This window comes from Euprymna scolopes, chromosome 22 (genome assembly GCF_053919585.1).
Source record: "Euprymna scolopes isolate OS-2025 chromosome 22, ASM5391958v1, whole genome shotgun sequence".
NCBI lineage: Eukaryota > Metazoa > Mollusca > Cephalopoda > Sepiida > Sepiolidae > Euprymna > Euprymna scolopes.
In genome coordinates, this window is record NC_136503.1 from 100,114,336 (window position 1) to 100,133,799 (window position 19,464).

Genomic DNA, 19,464 nt, shown 5'->3' on the forward strand with positions numbered 1-19,464 from the left:
TGGTGATATCATCGGATTGACAGTTCTCGCTAAAAACTGAAAAATCCATTTCAATGTTGTTTTTGCCTTTAAACTTAATTACAGTAAATATCGATATACACTTACGCATATGAAACATTTCTTTTAAGTGCTCAAATGAAGCTCTTGGAAAATAATTTACATCCAGGAATTGTGAAATTATTAACCAACGCCCACAAATGATTTGAAACATGTCTGAAGAACCTGCGATAAAAATTAAATTATTATAAAATTTGTTTTTACGGTCAAGAGACAATGATAATAATACCCTTTTTTTAATAATTATCTTTTTAAATTTAAAAAAAGGGATTCCCCTGGCCCTCTCCTCCCTACGATTCCCAATTTAAAAAAAAAAATGTCGGTGGTTAGTTGTGGATCAAGAAAACGAAAAATGCAGCATTTACGACATCAACTATTGTGTCCGCTGATTCATAAGTTTTTCTCGGGCATGTGCACGCACATCAAGAACTGATTGCAAAAAGAGGACAGCGAAATCAACTAATATACATCCGGACCATTTATTAAAAAAAAATTTTTTTTTTTTTTTAAATCGCTGTTTTTTTTTTTGTGATCATCTGTAAGTGTGCGTGTGAGATTATTTAGCAATTATAATCTTCTTCTTCTTCTTCTTCTTTTCATTATTATTATTATTATTATTATTACTATTACTACTAAGAAATCAGATGAGTAATAAATGATTCTTGGCCCATTCTTGTATGCATAAATCTCTTTTTTTGGAGAGACCGATTCTTTAGACAAAGTTCATCGGAAATTCTCGCAAACAACCTTCATATTTGTTTTATAAGGATGAGAGATTTTAATCCGACGTTCGATAAGAATAATGCTTTATTAAAAAAAAAAAATTTTTGTATTCCTAAATCAGAGTTGATATTTTTCCCCATTCATATTTAGTATTTATTCGTGTTGGTTGGATTTTTCAATTTGAAAAACTAATTGGAGGTCAGAAAGAGTGAATTATTTTTAACTGTGTGTGTTCGTTTTTTGTTTTTTGTTTTTTCTTTTTTCTTGGTTTGTTTTTAGTGGTAAATACTTTTAATAACTTCAGTTCTATTTTTTTCTTTCTTCAAAAAAAAAAAAAAAAAATTAAATAACTGAAAGTATTATATCCCAAAGAAAAAAAAAATCCATGAATTAGACAACATTTGCAATAAAAAAAAATACAGATATACTGTACCTGCCTGGAATGCAGAAGTGTCATTTTAGTCTTGAAAGATTTATTTTTAAAAATTAAAAAGCAGTGAGTTTCAGTTTTCTGTGATTTGTTTTATTTCTATCAAGTCAATGCTTAATAATAATAAATTATAATTAATTAATATATATTAATTATAATAAATATATATTTTTAACGCCGTTTCATTCAGACTCAATCCGGGTCTCCTAAATTATGTCCAAACACGTCAAGCACTTGCGATCATATTTGTCCTTCACTTTTAGAGAACTATAACCATGCATGTAAAAAAAAAGGTTTGTTGCCGAAATATATACCCCCTCAACACACCTAGATTTGTATGTTGTGCTAATATTCACCGTTCACATGTCTGTGACATATGCTATAATATATATATATATATATATATATATATATGAGAGAGATATAGAAAAACATGTGTATGAGTATGGCCTATACATACAAACCTTTAAAAAGACAATCTGTGTATATGCTGTTAACATGACATTTATATAGAGATTATATACATATGTACCGTTCACCGGATATCGACTGACACCTTACAACTTAGTCTTCCGGTATTAATTTTAAAACCAATATCAAGTTTCCCATTAAAACTCTCTGCCTGTTTGAACAAGAATTTCCGAAGCCATTTTGTTAAAACTGATTTTTTATGTCCTTTTCATATTAACCCTAACACTAACCCTAATCCAGTTTGAAATATTTCATATTGGCTTATATTAATCCTTACACACACACACACACACACACACACACACACACCATCCGGTTACATTTGAGTGCTGTACAAATTTTTAAATACCTTTTTTTTTATTAAACCTTCCATTTCCCATATTTAACAAATACTTATTCCAAGCCTTTTTGTCTCTGGGAATGGAGCCAAAATGTTGACACATTTATTCAGGTTCTTTTCTAGATTAGTGACTAATCCAAGAAATAATTTTGTCTTTTAGTTTTGGTTTAAGAGCACAAATGAACTGTAATACTTGACTTCAACCGACAACACACTAGAAATGCATTTGTATGTTCCGATTTAAAGTTTTGAATGTGCGACAACCACAAAGAAATGCCCGGTACCAATATTTTATATATAATAATTTATAAAACGAAACAAATATGTCCGGCAAAGTATTTCTATATAAGACTTTGACTTTTTCGTCAACAAAAACAAATTTTTGTCTAGAATTAAAATATATTGGCGAAAACTCAAGTGTTACGTTTCATTTGACTTTGGCAAAACTGTTGGAGTGTTCCCTAGTGAGCCAGAAAACTAAAGTTTAATGATTGGTCAAGTCATATCAAAGCTAAAAAGGATACTTGATGTCCACTTGCTTAAACAAACATCATTAATAAGTCAAATTGGAGTTATCATAGGAAAATAGTGGCACGCTCCCCTACATCTTAGTTTACTATGGAGCCTTCAAGTTGCCATCAACTATGGTCAACAACTTGTAATTTTTACTTTGCGGTTTTAGACTAGAGATAAACTATACTTCTTGGAGGAGCCACTAGTGTAAAAAAGAACATCTATTTACATATCTGATATAATACTGCAGAAATATAGCATTATTAAGTGGTCACAGCTTGCTAGCCATCCGTTTGGTTTTGTGTACCTTATATTACGAAAGCCAGTATGATACATTTAATACGCTACATATCTCTTGCACAGTCCACAAAAAATGACGGCAATTTTATTTTGTTCGTCTTGGTGATACACGTTGAAATTGAATTTTAAGTTAGATATATTTCGTTAGAAAATGGCTGTGAATGTGCCACAGAATCGTACCAGACGATTTCCAGTCCGTACATCCAAGAAAACATTTTTTTTTTTTCACATATTTCCTCAAGGGCATTAAAAAGGGAAAACATTTTTTTTTTTTTTTTTTGTCACCACATAATGTTTTTTTTTATACCAGCACACGTCACACAACTATCGACAATCTTTTATCAATCACCCGCATGCACATTATTTTGAGGGGGGGGGGGTAGTAAGGTTGCCTCCGCCCCATCCCCGAGGTTACTCTGTGTCCATTTTTATAGTTTATGCGGAAGTGATACTTCATAGATATTTTTGATTTTTTTTTCACTCTCACACACACGCACACTTTTATGCAAAGTGACTCCCCCCCTCTCTAACCTACTTCGATTGCCTGAAACACTATGGCTTCAATTAAACATGCTCTCCACAAAGTAACAATAGGGCAGCATTTTTAAACACATTGAAATTTGTTTTGATTTTTACATAAATTTCGTCAAAGTAGGCTAATTGATTGCAAATAAATAAAATCGGTTAGTTGAAATCGAAGTTTGCTTTATCAACTTAAATGCTGTTTAGGTGCAACTAACTATATATATATATATATATATATATATATATATATATATATATATATTATATATATATAGCAACTAAGTAGGTTAGTCTATTACAAATAATATGATGTGACAATAACAAATAATAATTGGCTAGTTGGAATCAAAGATGGATTTATCAGCTTCAATTCTGTTACGGCCCAACTTTTAAAATCCGACCAACATAATTATAGTTAATATCTGTGTTGTTCAAGAGCTTTTAATCTTGTAATCATAATGAAATTACTCATGTTTGTAGAAATTCCAAACTGATTCCCTCCATATGCCAATATTACCACATTGCGTGTGTGTGTGTGTGTGTGTGTAAATTTGTAACCACGTACCGTTGCTAATCCTTTTCATTTTATGTGATTATTTAAATTTAGAAAAAAAATTCATTATCAATAATCGGGGCCGGATTAAGTGATGCTTAAAATAAATTGTAGTTAAATATCTACGTTATTATGTTATATTTTCAATAACATGGTACAACAATAACGGAAGAAAATTGGCTTGTTAGAAGTAATGCTTGATTTTTCAGTTCAAATGCTATTTGGGTCTGACTTTGAAAATTCGACTTGATAATTTAATATGGTAGGCGTGTGTGTGTTTTATTCAAATTCTCAATTTATTAATTTTCAGTTTCTTTGCAAAAAGTCACCTTCTCTAATTAAATTTAGGGTTTTACAAAAAAATATTAAAACTTTTAAAAAATATTTAAAAAAATAAATTTTTCAAGAGACATACAATGCAAATATTTGTTATTTTTATTTATTTGTTGTGATACAGGCTTTCATTAAAAAGTTTTAGAAATAATATAAGCTTAAATAACTTTGGAATTTAGATAAGCCCACATTGTAAAGGTAAACTGGAAATTTATGTGCGTGGCAAATTTTTTTTATTATCTTTAATCAAAACATTGCTTAAATTCGATTAAAACCTTGAATTTTAAATCCTTTTCTTTTTGTACTATTATATATGAAACTCACACCCACAGTTCTGCATCTATTTAATATTATTTACTTTATTTAAACACTCTACAATCGAATGTTGAGCACTTATTAAAAAAAAAACTCTTAAACAAAACATGTGAATATACACAAGTCTTTTTGTTTTTTATTCAATATTAAAACTTAAAGAAATCGATTGAATTTGAAAAAAAAAAGTTGAAAATTCAAAATGGCGTCCATGTTTGATTTGAGAATATATGGCTAACACCATACAAAAAAAATTGCATTTCTGGTTTTCTTTTTCTTTTTTTTTTCATTGAAAATGAAAAACGAATGAAAGTTAAAAACGAAAAAAAAAAAAATAATAATGGAAAACTTTTCTGTGAGATGTTTCTAACCATTACTCTGAATTGAATAAAGAGGCCAAAGAATTTTGACCCCTCAAAACTTGACATTTTTTTTTTTTTTTTTTTTAACTCGTTACTGGAAGGAAGAAAATTGTAAATGAAAATAAGAAAATGTCTGTTGATAAAATTCTTTCTGGTATTTTTTATTTTATTTTTCATGTTTTTTTTTTTTTGTATTTGTAATTATTTCAATAAATTATCTTTTTATTTGCTTAAAATCGGATTGTTTTTGTTATTTAAATTTATGTATGTGCTTAAAGTGTTTTTTAAAAGTGTGCTTTTAAGTGTATGTATGTGCTTTAAGACACTGCTTGCTTGAATTAATTATTTCTCTAAAATTAATAAAGATGTTATAAAGTCTTAATCTCATTGTAACCAAATATATATATATAACTCTTTTCCTGATCTACATTAATGATCTTCCAAATCATATCCTTACATCATTTGTAGACATTTATGCTGACGACACTACCATTTATGGTACCACATCTAAGACAGTAAACGAGCAAGTACTCTCCAATTCTCTCTCCTCTGATCTTGAGCATATAGTACAATGGGGAAAGGAGTGGCTGGTTACTTTTAATGCATCTAAAACCAAGCTTCTCTCTTTACATCATCAACATTTTAATCCACATTTGTCATCAATTGAAATGAATGGCTCTCGTCTTCAGGAGGCCTCAAGTTTTGACAAGCTTCTGGGCTTGACCATTACTCCTGATCTTAAATGGAACACGTATATCAAATCTGTTGCCAAGGCCGCTGGAAAAATGGTGAGATCTTTCTATCGATCCAGTAGATATCTCACTGCTGATGCTATTCTCTATCTATATAAGAGCCAGGTACGTCCAAGGATGGAATACTGTTGCCACATCTGGGCAGGAGCTGCTAGAAAGGACTTGTCCTGCCTTGATAGAGTTCAAAATAGACTTCGTAGCCTCGTAGGAGATGTCCTTTTCTCCTCCTTACAACCTCTATCTCACAGAAGAGATGTTGCGAGTTTGTCTCTGATGTATCGTTATTTTCATGGAAAGTGTTCAACTGAGCTTCAATCTATGGTCCCCCCTCGCCAAACTTTCACAAGAAACACTCGTCTAGCTGTAAACACTATCAATAATTTCCCCCACTCTTTATCTGTGCCTAAACCTAAACATAGATTCCATGAACAAAGCTTCTTTCTTAGAACTGCACGCCTGTGGAATTGTCTTCCGTTTTCCTGCTTTCCGGCTGACTACAATATGGTTGTGTTCAAGTCTAAGGTAAATAAGTTCTTGATGAGCCGTTCCATATAAGTTATTAAATTTACCAAATTTTCATTACTAATGATTACTATATTGACCAACTTCTACTGTACACTCTTTAACCCTTATCCTTGAGTGGCCTCTGGGCCTTGATAATGTGGTGATGCCTTTGTAAAAAAAAAAAAAAAAAAAAAAAAAATATATATATATATATATATATATATATATATATACTCGGGTTTTTTTATATTCAAAAGTAATGGACTAATGAATTCAACGAGGTTGTTAGATAGTGCTCAATAAAAAGAGCTGATAATACTTGTTTATTGTTATATAAACATGTTCACATCCCGCTGCTACGAATAGCCACTTGTTTCAATCAAACAACATATATCATCAGGCAGCGACTTTTATATATATATATATATATATATATATATATATAAAAATTACAATAAGTATACCAAGGTAATCAAAATGGTAAACTTAAAATATATTATAAATATTAAAGAGTTAATATTTACAAGTAAAGTAATCTCAACCAGATGTAAAAGCTCAATAAAACCGAAAAGGAAATAGAGCTTATAATATGAACAAATGATTAATAAAACATGTTAAAAGACATCTTGAAAAAGAGTTAAAAACATATTTAATTTTAAAAAGGGAGCACAAGATAAGTGGATAGTCCTTAATCCGCGGAGTTTCGAAGAAATACTCTCCTTCTCATCAGAGGGCAGGAATTAGCAAAATGCGGGATCGGATTTTGCATGTAAATCATGTGAATCTTTTTATCATTTTTCTTTTACCTGCTATTCCCCTTACCTCACCCTTTTTTTAACCAAGTAAGATCTATGACTTACTTGTAGTTTCATTAAATACTTTATTAAATATGTTTTTAACTCTTTTTCAAGATTTCTTGTAACATGTTTTATTAATCATTTGTTCATATATATATATATATATATATATATATATATATATATATATATATATATATATGAAATTTATATTATATATATATATATATATATGAAATTTAGTAACTACGAGCTTATAATATATATATATATATATATATATATATGCTATATATATATATATATATATATATATATATATATATATATATATATATATATATATGCTATATATATGTCTATTTCTATTTAACAATTTTAGTAAAGTTTTTTTTTTCTTCATCCTTATATAAATGGATTCTTTTGTCATAAACATTTTAGAAGTCGGATTATGTAGTTGCTAAGTCTGCGATAGGTTAAAGTTAATATTTTTTTCCTACCGGGAATTTAAACTGCATTCTTTATTTTTAATTTTGCATATTTTTTTATTCAAAGCTTTTTTAGACATATATGTATACATATATATGTGTGTGTCTATATTCGTCAATGCAAATAAGGTATTCCCCTTTGATAAGTTTAAGTGATTTTTTTAAAAAATAAATACAAATATATTTTCCACACACATATTGCACTGAGCTGCGAAACCGTATTGTATGTGGATGAGTATATATAAAATGAAAAATAAATTAGCAATCTAGATTATTTTGTCATTTCTCGCCCACTTCCAACTTTGATCGAAGTATTATTTCAGCGTCCAATGAAGCAATAGTCCCGGAAACTATTGAAGCAGTTTACGAAAAAATATTAAAAATTAAAATAAATGAATTACAGAGAGGGGGAAAGGGAGGGGCAGAATTAATACGAGTGAGAGAAAAGAAAAAAAAAGGCACGGAATTATTTGACAAAAACTACTAAAAACGCATTCTTTATTCTTTCTAATCAATTTGTGTGAAAAAAATATGAATTCGAGTGACTGAAGTTATTCAAGCATCACAATCAAAAATGAAAACAAAAATAGTCTTTAATATTGGGTGACGTCATTAAGAGGGATTCTTTTTCGTTTATTTTGATTGTGATTAAATATTTCAAACGCGAGAAGGAGCGACGCAACCAATGCGAAAAGTGCAAAGACAATGAAAACACCACCGAGTGACTCCATGTCCAATGTCACTGGTGATTGGTCATTCGAATCGGAACAGGCCGCTTTCTCTCGCCACCAGAAATGACGCCATTTCTCAATCAGGCCTGTCTCTTTCATGATGTTGACGCTGCAGAACAAAAAAAGTCGACATATAAAATAAATTTCGTTATTATTTATTGTTTTTTTTTTACACAGGCATCACCACATTATCAAGGCCAAGAGACCACTCGAGGATAAGGGTTAAAGGGTGTCCAGTAAAAATTGGACAATATAGTAATCAATTCGGTAAATTGATTAACTTATATGGAACGGCTCACCAAGAACTTGTTTACGTTAGACTTGAAGACAACCATATTGTAGTCAGCCGGAAAGCAGGAAAACGGAAGACAATTCCACAGGCGTGCAGTTCTAAGAAAGAAGCTTTGTTCATGGAATCTACGTTTAGGTTTAGGCACAGGTAAAGAGTAGGGGGGATTATTGATAGTGTTTTCAGCTAGACGAGTGTTTCTTGTGAAAGTTTGGCGAGGGGGGACCATAGATTGAAGCTCAGTCAAACACTTTTCATGAAAATAACGATACATCAGAGACAAACTCACAACATCTCTTCTTTGAGGTAGAGGTTGCAGGGAAGAGAAAAGGACATCTTCTTCGAGGATACGAAGTCTATTTTGAATTCTATCAAGGCAGGACAAGTCCTTTCTAGCAGCTCCTGCCCAGATGTCGCAACAGTATTCCATCCTTGGACGTACCTGGCTCTTATATAGATAGAGAATTGCATCAGCAGTGAGATATCTACTGGATCGATAGAAAGACCCACCATTTTTCCAGCGGCCTTGGCAACAAATTTGATGTACGTGTTCCATTTAAGATCAGGAGTAACGGTCAAAACTTGAAGCCTCCTGAAGACGAGAGCCATTAGCCATTCTTAACATGGGGAGGAGAGGGTGTTTTGTACCTATTCTGTACTTCAACCTTACAACTGAATAATAAAAAAAAAGAAGCATATCAAAAAACTTTAATTAAATTTGGAAATACGATTTTAAAAAATAGCGCGGATCAGTAAGTGCATTAGCACCTAAATTTCATATGTAAACTTTTGAGATTAGAATTTATAATCGGTATACAGGGTGGAACGATAAATTTGTCGGCCTTAAGAAAACAACCTTACAGATTTATTTTCAAACTTTTATTGAAAAAAATCAATTCAGGTAAATTGATTATGTAGTAGAGCTGACATCTATTCAATGTAGCCACCTTCAGCCTCAATCACTGCCTCGATACGAGTCTGGAACTGGGAGCATGCATTTTTTACAAGCACCAGCGGGAGCTCGGCGAATGACGGGGATTAGACTGGCTTCGGTGTTGTGGGAGGTCATGTTAGTGATGTTTTCGACATGACCAAATGAATTTAGTCCAGCGGATGAAGGAAGGAAGCCAATGAAAGAAAGTATAGTCCAGACCTTGCTCCCCGTGACTTTTAGTTATTCCCTAAGCTCAAGGCAAACCTTAGAGACTCTCGTTATGAGACAATTGAGGAGATGAAAGAGGCTGCAAGGAGGGTCATTTATACGCTCACACAAGGAGACTTCCATGGGGCCTTCTAGAAGTTGTTGGAACGGTGCAACAAGTGCATTGCAGCCGGAGGAGATTACTTCAAAGGGGACTGGAGTTTAATGCGTATACTATCAATAAAAATGTCCATATGAATAAAGTCTGGAAACCTCGTATTTTATCAGCATATGTAATTTATCGTTCAACCAAGCGCACACAAACAAAATATGACCTTAATTTATGCAATAGTTTGAAACATCACCATCGAAATTTCTGATGAAAACGAAAAACAATCAGAAAATGAACTTACAGTGTTGACATTTCGGCGGTCAATGCTGATCCCTTTTGGAGCGCGAAGGCAATGCGTCTTATGCCGTACGGCTTGCCGGCGACCATCAAGTCTTCACAATTTTGGGCCGCTAACATTTTCACCTCAGACCACAGACTGATGAACACATATTTTCCCGTTTTCACCATTGGTAAAGATTCGTCCGCCGTTTTCACGTTTGGTGCGATTTTAAGTCGTTGATAAATCGCTTGTTTCACTGGATTTGTTGACATCTAAAATGAAAGAATTAAAAGAGATAAAATAAAAGTAGAATTATGAACATGTTGGTCGCCATCTTGGAACAGTTACTGGCTCTGTAGACGGTTTTGTATTCTTTGAGTTGTTTCGTACACGTGAAAACAATTTTGTTTCATAAAGGGAGATAACTCTGATAAAGTTTGACAGGGGATTGTCTCCCTTTAACTGTTGACATTTTACGGACGGGTTGTACAATTTTGTTTCATAAAGGGAGATAACTCTGATAAAGTTTGACAGGGGATTGTCTCCCTTTAACTGTTGACATTTTACGGACGGGTTGTACAATTTTGTTTCATAAAGGGAGATAACTCTGATAAAGTTTGACAGGGGATTGTCTCCCTTTAACTGTTGACATTTTACGGACGGGTTGTACAATTTTGTTTCATAAAGGGAGATAACTCTGATAAAGTTTGACAGGGGATTGTCTCCCTTTAACTGTTGACATTTTACGGACGGGTTGTACAATTTTGTTTTTTTTTTATATACTTAGAGGTTCCCATATACTGCTGATTTCTACGCTATCTTAGCATTTCCCTTCTATGCTGTATTGATTTAAATATCAGTAACTCGTTTTCGTGTTAATATTGGAGTGATAAATAGTAAACACACCTTCGTAGTTATTCGTTTAGAAGTACAATTTTGAAGACTTACCTTGAGTTCGTAGTAGATGGCTGATCCCTCTAACGTGATCGGTACGACCGTATGATCATTCGCTAAATCGCTAAGCGATTCAATCGTTGAAGGTTGCTCAACTATTGTGAAGTGCGCCGTCAGATTGGCCGTGTAATAAGTGCTCACAAGAATCGTAAACAGCCACCAACACATGACAATCACCCGTGAACGGGCAGACGTTGGTTCCTGGGCGCCCCCTGTTGGAAAAATAACAACATTAACAATAAGAGAACAACCAATAACTAATTATTGATTAAATATCAATACAGGGGTCTACGGACAAATTTATCTTTAGTTGACCTTTGACAACTAAATGTTTTCGTTTACTAGCCAAATAGAAAAGTTACGTGATTTTTGGAATATGACATCTTCGTTCCGTGACGACTACGTACATCATAAAGATATTTTTTGCAGTTTTTAAAGTTTTTAAATAAGTGTAATTCTAAATGTGCACCAAATTTTATGTTGAGATTTGAATGTATAAACATTTGAATTTCTTTAGGATTTTTTAAAACAACTTCTGTTAAATAATAATAAAAAAGAAATTGTTTCATTAAATTTTCATTGTTTGCTCGTTTTATTAAAAAGTAAAGATGTTTTTTCACTCCGTGATGAATTTTGGAAGATTGTCGGTGAAAAAAACAAGAAAACAATCGTCAAAAGGTAAACATTTTATTATCTCTAGTTGCTACTTAGAAAAATCACTTTTTTTTTTTTTACACAGGAGTCACCACTTATCAAGCCCCGGAGGCCACTCGAGGATAAGGGTTAATGGGTATACATTAGTCAATGTGATTATAGCGTAGTAAACATTAGTGGGAATTTTGTAAATTGGATTTCTTAGGGGGGGGGGGGGGACGGTTCAATAAGAACTTGTTTACATTGGACTTGAAGACAATCAGATTGTAGTCAGCTGGAAAACAGGCAAACGGAAGAGAATTCCACAGGCGTGCAGTTTTAAGAAAGAAGATTGCAAATGCGACTGTTTCACTCGCAATGTAAAGCCCCGTAATAGCTATAATATTATAAGTTCTATATGTCTATGGATTTTGGCTGTTATTCGTTCATTTGATGAAAAAGAAAAAGAAAGCTACACTTACCTTGGAATAAATGCATCGTATAAATGGACCATAACGTCTCTTTCCAGCTGAGGTTGGAGAAAAGGCAGAGATTCTTGGCTGTCCGATTGTCGGGCAAGCCTCGTATAGTGTTGTACGAACTTGACATTCGTTTGAAGCCGTCGATTATGGTCAGAGCGAGCGAGACAACAACAACAACAATGGCGAATGACAGCCACGTGGTCAGACTGAAAGCCCGAAAGACTTTGAAAAGGTCAACTTTTGCTTCAGTCGGCTTTTTAATGAGCATTGCTCGGCCTTCCTCTGTGTATGGGTAAGTGTAGTCGATCACTTTGGATCGGCTGTAGGACACAGTCAGGGCAGCAATAATCAAATCAGCTTTCTACAAAACAGGTAAAAATAAAATCGATGATTATTTGCATAATTTAATCTTCATTCGGGTTGGAAAGTAAGTCTTTATTATTCAGTGTTGATAATTAATTCGTCAAATAAAATTTACACAGGAAAATTTATTGCAAAGGAATAGAAATGGTATTCAAAGTTCTTAGGTTCAAGTTGAATACAAAGTAGTGTCACAAGAAAACAGGGCATTTTATTTTAAATATATATCGGTCAGACACCCCCACCCCATTGTTATCGAGACATTCAGCAACGAAATATCTACGCGTCAACCCTTGAAAGGAAGGGAGTTAGACACCCCATTCCGATTCTCCTTCCTACCAAGTCATTCGTCGAGACACATGCCAAACGAAGCAGCGTGCGGGAAAAAGAAGAAGAGAAAAAACTTTTAGTTGGAATTACGTGCGAGGAGAAAGAAACAGGAAAGTCAGTCTAGAAAGTGGAGCTGATCACATCGGCAAACAAATGTCGACAGTAAGAATGCGAGTGATACCAGCCAACATGATTCGTTTGGTAAATCGGAAGTCACTCGACTTTAATCTCATTCCTGGAGCCGAAAAGGGAATATGTCAAAGACTGTGGATACACCGTGGCTCAGAGATATTGGAATGGGATACATTCCTAAGTGGGGAGGACAACGAGAAGACGTGATCATCACCAGCAACGTGATTTATATGGTGAAGTGGCAACTCTCTCAACTGAGTCTTATTTCTGGAGCCGAAAAAGGAACACATCAAAACTACGAAAACACCTTGGCTCAGATATGTGGGAATGAGACGTCCCAACGTCGGTGGTAGAAAAATGCATGAGAAGAAAAAATAAGGAAAGACAGGTGGATAAACAAACTTCGAAGGATATTGAATCGCACGTCGGCAAAGCAGGACTGCATCACACTATAAATATTGGAGCATGTCCTCACAGCTAAGTATCGTTCAATATCGTCTCACCTCCGCATACTTCATAAATGTCGACTCGCTGGACTGATTTTTTTTTTTTTTATTTTGATTGGTTGGTTGGTTGGTTGGTTGTTTCTGTTTTATGGCATATCAACCCTTTTCAGGTTATTTAATGCCGAATCCAATGATTTTGAAGAAAATGTTTTTAATAGAATATTTTTTTTTCAAGTCGGTTTCTATTTGACCCATTGTTGGGACCCTAACAGGTACTACCACTCTGGGTCAGAGTGGACCTGGGAGCAATGGCAATTAAGGGGTGGCTCCACACTCCCCAAAGCCCGCAAGCTGGGGCCTCACCATCGGATATAGTTTAAGGTCATATTCATGACCGGCGATTAAGGGGTGGCTTCACACTCCCCAAAGCCCACAAGATGGGCCCTCACCATCGGATATAGTTTAAGGTCATTTTAAAAGTGTTTTTTTTTAAATCATAATAAACAAATTGCGTTATTACTAAATGTTTAAATTTAAGATCTTTAGTTCTTGTCAGAATTCTCCCTTTTTATTAAAATACAAAAGTAAAAAAAAAATCTCTATCGTGTATGCACTCGTGACGAAACAAAATATCATATTCGAAAAATCACGTAACTTAAACAAGAATATTTTAATAAAAGAATCGAATTTAATGTGTAACAGAAGAACGACTGCCTTCGCCGCCATTTTGAAAACAATAAAAAAATAGAATAATTCCGACTGACTTTTCTTGTAATGCCTACAAATTCCTATTAATCGCTTAAAAATTATTTGCTTTATAAAAATAAAACTTGATCAATTTATATAGATAGATTTAAGGTCATATCCAGGACCATTGCTGCCGTTGGAGGGAGAATATTCTTATTTTGATTGGTTGGTTGGTTGGTTGGTTTGGTTGTTTTTGTTTTACGGCATATCAACCCTTTTGAATAATTTCTATGTGACTGAAAAAAGAAGATAAAAAAAGGGAAGGAAAGAAAAGAGGCTATGTTTATCTAAACAGTTTTCTTTACCGTTGCACCTCCCCTTTTTTGACCTGTTGGACACTGCCTGCGCGTTTCTTTCATTATTATTTCCTTTGAATATTTTTTTCTTGGTTGTTGAATTTTAACGCATAATAAATGATATGCGTATAATATAAGCACCGCCAAAAATGGCCGAAAAATCAAGTTGTTGTTGTTTTTTAAAACGAAATTACATTTATTAAAATCCATTATTTCTGAGTAACTTTTTTTTCCAGAAAGATAAAACCCTGAATTTTATCATATAGAAAACAGAATAATGTAAAACTTTTTCTACTATTTTTAATTAAATTTTAAATGTTAAATTTTCCCCAAAAGTTAACAATTGGCGTTTTTTGTTTTGCACAAAAAAGGTATATAAATAGTTAAAAAAAGAAAAGAAAGGTTTTTGAAAGAATTAATTTGTTTATTTCTTGTCTAACTAAGATTTAGGGGGATTTTCTATGCGAATATGCAAAAATATTATAATATAAGTACCTGGATTTCAAATAATTCCACTTATTCATATAGGCAACCAGTTACTTCGAGTCGATTTGATTACTCTGTTTACATTTGTACTTGATAAAAAGCAAACTACGGAAGACCAAAAAGCCAAAACAAAACTTATTTTTCAGTGACGAAAATTTCAATGTATTATTAACGCTGAAGCTGGCCAGTACCATATGGGTGACCATTTGTATGAGTTTGGTTTTTAATGTGTATGTGTGTGGGGGCCAGGCTCTCCAAAATGGGGAGGGGGGCAATTTAAAGCAGAATAAAAAAAATTATTTCAGCGCGTTTGTTCCACCTTAGTCGAAAGGCGGCAAACGTTTCCAAACTGGATCGAAAAAATAAAGATATTTTTAACAGAAAGGGCACAATATTTATCGAATTTTTTTTTTTTGTATCGATTCTTCAAAGCATGCCCTGTTTAATAATGGTCATGCATTATTCGGCTCGCTAAAAAGAAATTGTTAATTTATTTATCAAAGATTTTAAAATGGCTTTTTTCGTATAAATATTAAAAAAAAAATTTCTTTTGTTTTGCTTAACTTAAATTAATTATTTTACTTAACATATTCACCGAATGTCACACTTCTAGACTCAAAATCGGGATAATTAAACACAATCGAAGTTCTGATATTCAGACATCAAAATAAGGTATGCAAACAATTTTTTTTAATCTATAATCCCGTCCCTTACAACAACACAATATGTTTTGTTCAGTTTCAGATGATTATTTTAAGCATATTTGGAACCCCCTAAAAACAAGGGGGGGTTGTAAGCAAAACATATATATATAAATATCGTTTATGAAAAATAAGTACACTGTTATAAAGTTCATTCTTCTCTTAATTATTGCTGAAAATTTCGTATTGATTGGATAATTACCTGATTTTTGGTAGATTTTTAAAAAGACGGTCCGTCAAAAAATACTTACCTGCCCCCCTCCCCCGCCCAGTTTTGGCGGTGCCTATTATAATATATATATATATATATATATATATATATATATATATATATATATATATATATATATATATATGATCGTGCTGTACCGTTATACATCGCCTGTTATTTTGTCAACTGTGAATCTCATAAGAACATTCCACCATGGAATTACTGTCCAGAATCTGAGTAAAGTGCTACTTGGTCCTGATTATTCTATGACCAGCATGTACACATTTTCATTTTTACGATACGTTATGGGGATAAATTCCCCTTTGGATGTTGGGAAGAGGTAGCTGATTATCCAATTTTTTTTCATTTCTCTTAAACTTTTTCTTCTAGGGGATGGGACATCCAACCAGATGTCTGACATTTACCCCTATTTTAGTGAGTCCAACCAAGAGATCTTTTCAGGATTCTAGCCGTCCCTTTCAGTGCAATCGTTTGTATTTCACTTGCACTTGGTTCACCGGGTATGCCTGCTATGTACTTTTTAAAGTTCTTTTTCATAAGCCCAGTTGCTCCTATGATGACTGGTATAATTGAAACGTTTTTTAATTTCCAATTTCGTTTCATATCATACATAAGTCCTTGATACTTTGTTATCTTTTCCCTCTCAACTCTGTTAAGCCCTGTATCATTGGGTACACTGACCTCTATTACGGTCGCTTTTTTGTTTGCTCTGTCCCAAATCACTATATCTGGTTTAACAGCTGCGTTTTCAAGATATGTAGCAGTAGGGATTATGTAGTCATAGTGAATAGTGTAGTAAGGTGTGATGGATTAAGCGATGATTGGTTGGCTGGCTGTAATGGATGTAATTATTCACAAAAGAGAAAAAATAAAATAATAAGTATGTACAGTTTTTCACAGGAGAATAAAAAATAAAAGAAATAAAATGTCGGTTTTATGTTTCTTTTTTCTGGTAGTTACAATCGTCACTGACCGGGGCTCAGTCTGGGTTTCAACAACTAATTTCTTGCTTTTGATTGGTCAGAGGATGAGTGCTTCTTGAACGGCAGGATGTGTAGGCAGTGGACAACCAGCCAATTAATCACTGCTTAATCCGTCACACCTTGGTTCATCCTGATTGGATAATCATCTACCTCTTCCCCACATCAAAATCAGGTAATTTTCCACAGAACAGGGTTCTCATCGATGATTTTCCCAGGCCCTGGGAAACCCATCCTTGATCCCCCCCCGGGTCAAAACTCCAGCCTAAACAATCTGCACAGTTTATTGTTTCATAATTCAACTTTGTTTTTTTTCTGTTAATAAAAAAATGTATTTCAACCGAGACGTACCTTCACATTAGAAATGCTGTTAATAAATGAGATTGGAAATTTCAGTTTCAAAATCTAATTCAACAGGTGATTCAGAGTAACGTGTATCTCGCTCCTAATATGACTATAGCTAGACGTTGCATCTCTAATATGTTACCAAGCATCTTTTCGCCTCTTCTGATGAGAAGCATTAGGCTTCGAAATACCATGGTAGGTTGCAATAATAAAAAAAACGCATTTTTCTATCCATCACATTAACACTTTTTAAAAAAATTTTTCATCCCAAACAAGGCTTATTGCAACCTGGAACAGCTATAACAATCTATCCACGTCATTAACCCTTATGTTTGAGTCGCTTTAAGCCTTGACAATCATAACCAAACGCGACCCTCAGATGTAGTTCTAGGTGTCCACACCGCTAGTTACAAGTGTAACAGACAATTCTCCCAGGATCGTACCCTTGTTGCGGCCACCAATAACCCATAGTTAATGACAAGGCACACAATGTATTGTCCTAGGTAGTTCGGCTCGAACATCCACCAAAGTCTTGTGCTGCAATTCCAGTCACTCTCATGAAAATAGGGTTGATATGACGTTGGACGCAGCAGTTGATCTTTTCTCTGATCTTTCTTGCCCTAAAAGGAAAGATCATTCAATTTGGTTGCTTCTTTTTCTTCAGTGCACTTGTAAGTATTCGCAACAATAAACAACGTTGGCTCTGGTTGTAGTTTTCACATGAAATTAATTATTCACAAAAGAAAAAAATAAAATAATAAGTATGTACAGTTTTTCACAGGAGAATAAAAAATAAAATAAAGAAAATGTCGGTTTTATGTTTCTTTTTTCTGGTAGTTACGATCGTCACTGACCGGGGCTCAGTCTGGGTTTCAACAACTAATTTCTTGCTTTTGATTGGTCAGAGGATGAGTGCTTCTTGAACGGCAGGGTGTGGAGGCAGTGGACAACCAGCCAACCAATCACTGCTTAATCCGTCACACCTTGGTTCATCCTGATTGGATAATCAGCTACTCCTTCCCCACATCCAAATCAGGTAATTTTCCACAGAACAGGGCTCTCATCGATGATTTTCCCAGGCCCTGGGAAGCCCACCCTTGACCCCCCTCCCCGGGTCAAAACTCCAACCTAAACAATCCGCACAGTTTATTGGTTCATAATTCAATTTATTTTTTTTTTCTGTTAATAATAAATGTATTTCATATGCACGCCATCTTTCTTTCCACTGGCAGGGTTATCGCTGGCCTCTTTTTATGGCAATTTTCAACCATAGCTATAATTTAAAAATCGTTATACATTTTGTACATCAATCTTAGTTTATTTTTAATTTTTAATCAATTCATATGCATGTCACGTTGCTACAGTTTGGTTAGTACAGTGGTAACGTCACCAGCTTTGAATGCTACAGTTTTGGTTTCGATTTCGATTCTAACTGATGGCACCCAAATACTTTTTATTTTCACTCTTGAAATCACGACTCTATAATATGTATACAAAATCTGGAAAAATTAAAATATCACATTTAAGCATATATTCTTCTGGGGTAATCTCGTTCCAACGTTGTTCATTGGGTAACAAAATGGACTTACCCGCTTCTCCAACTCACCCACAAGTCCAGTGAAAGTGCCATTTATCAGCATCCCAAATTGTTCGTCTTCCGGTTCCTGCCAGACAAAACTGAAAAGAAAGAGAAAAGAAGTTTTTGCATCTCAAGAACTTAATAGTGTTTTTTATTTTTTTGTTATAGAAATCGCTCGGCACAAGTGATGTAATAATGAAAGATGATTATTGCAGAGACAGGAGATGCCGATTGACAGTGAAAGGTTATCGGTAGGAGGAAACAGGAGTTCCACAAAATAATAATGGATGAGACCGGTCTCAGACCACCAAACAGTCAACATGGCCGTTTCTTGACGCAACTCTGGCTTCAAAAAATGTCATGGAGCTTCCTCAGTGACTAACCACTGAGTTGAGCATTGCCGGTTGTCGCAAGTCACACTACAGTCAAGAAATGGGTCGTTCTTGTTTGCATAAAAAAAAAGATGAAGCTTCATAAAAGTGTTGCTTTTGGTTGTTGTTCAATTCACGAGGCACCCATTTATCAAGTGGTTAGAAATCGTTGTGTACTTTATGTCTAATTCAGAAACAAGTTCTCAAAGAGATGTGCGTGGATTGGCTTCAACTAAGGCTCTGAATTGATCGTTGTCAACATCTGATGTCCAACCACTACACTCATCATCTTCAAGACTATCGTCGCCACCAAGAAATTTCTTAAACCACCATTGTGCTCTGTGTTAAAGTAGTGGTTCATTGATATTGCGAGTTGT

At 33.9% G+C, this 19,464-nt stretch overlaps 1 protein-coding gene across 1 annotated transcript in view; it reads right to left on the reverse strand.

Annotated features, from left to right (window-relative positions):
- Positions 1 to 7,945: 7,945 nt before the first annotated feature.
- Positions 7,946 to 19,464, reverse strand: part of LOC145243788 (glutamate receptor ionotropic, delta-1-like) — a 72,679-nt gene continuing 61,160 nt past the window's right edge. Inside the window, exons 10-14 of the mRNA XM_080106825.1 lie at positions 18,727 to 18,814; positions 12,083 to 12,443; positions 10,962 to 11,179; positions 10,035 to 10,285; positions 7,946 to 8,300 (exon numbers count right to left, since the gene is read on the reverse strand). Coding sequence (XP_079962951.1) covers positions 8,054 to 8,300; positions 10,035 to 10,285; positions 10,962 to 11,179; positions 12,083 to 12,443; positions 18,727 to 18,814 — 1,165 coding nt within the window. The 3' untranslated portion in view covers positions 7,946 to 8,053. The remainder of the gene's footprint in view (positions 8,301 to 10,034; positions 10,286 to 10,961; positions 11,180 to 12,082; positions 12,444 to 18,726; positions 18,815 to 19,464) is intronic.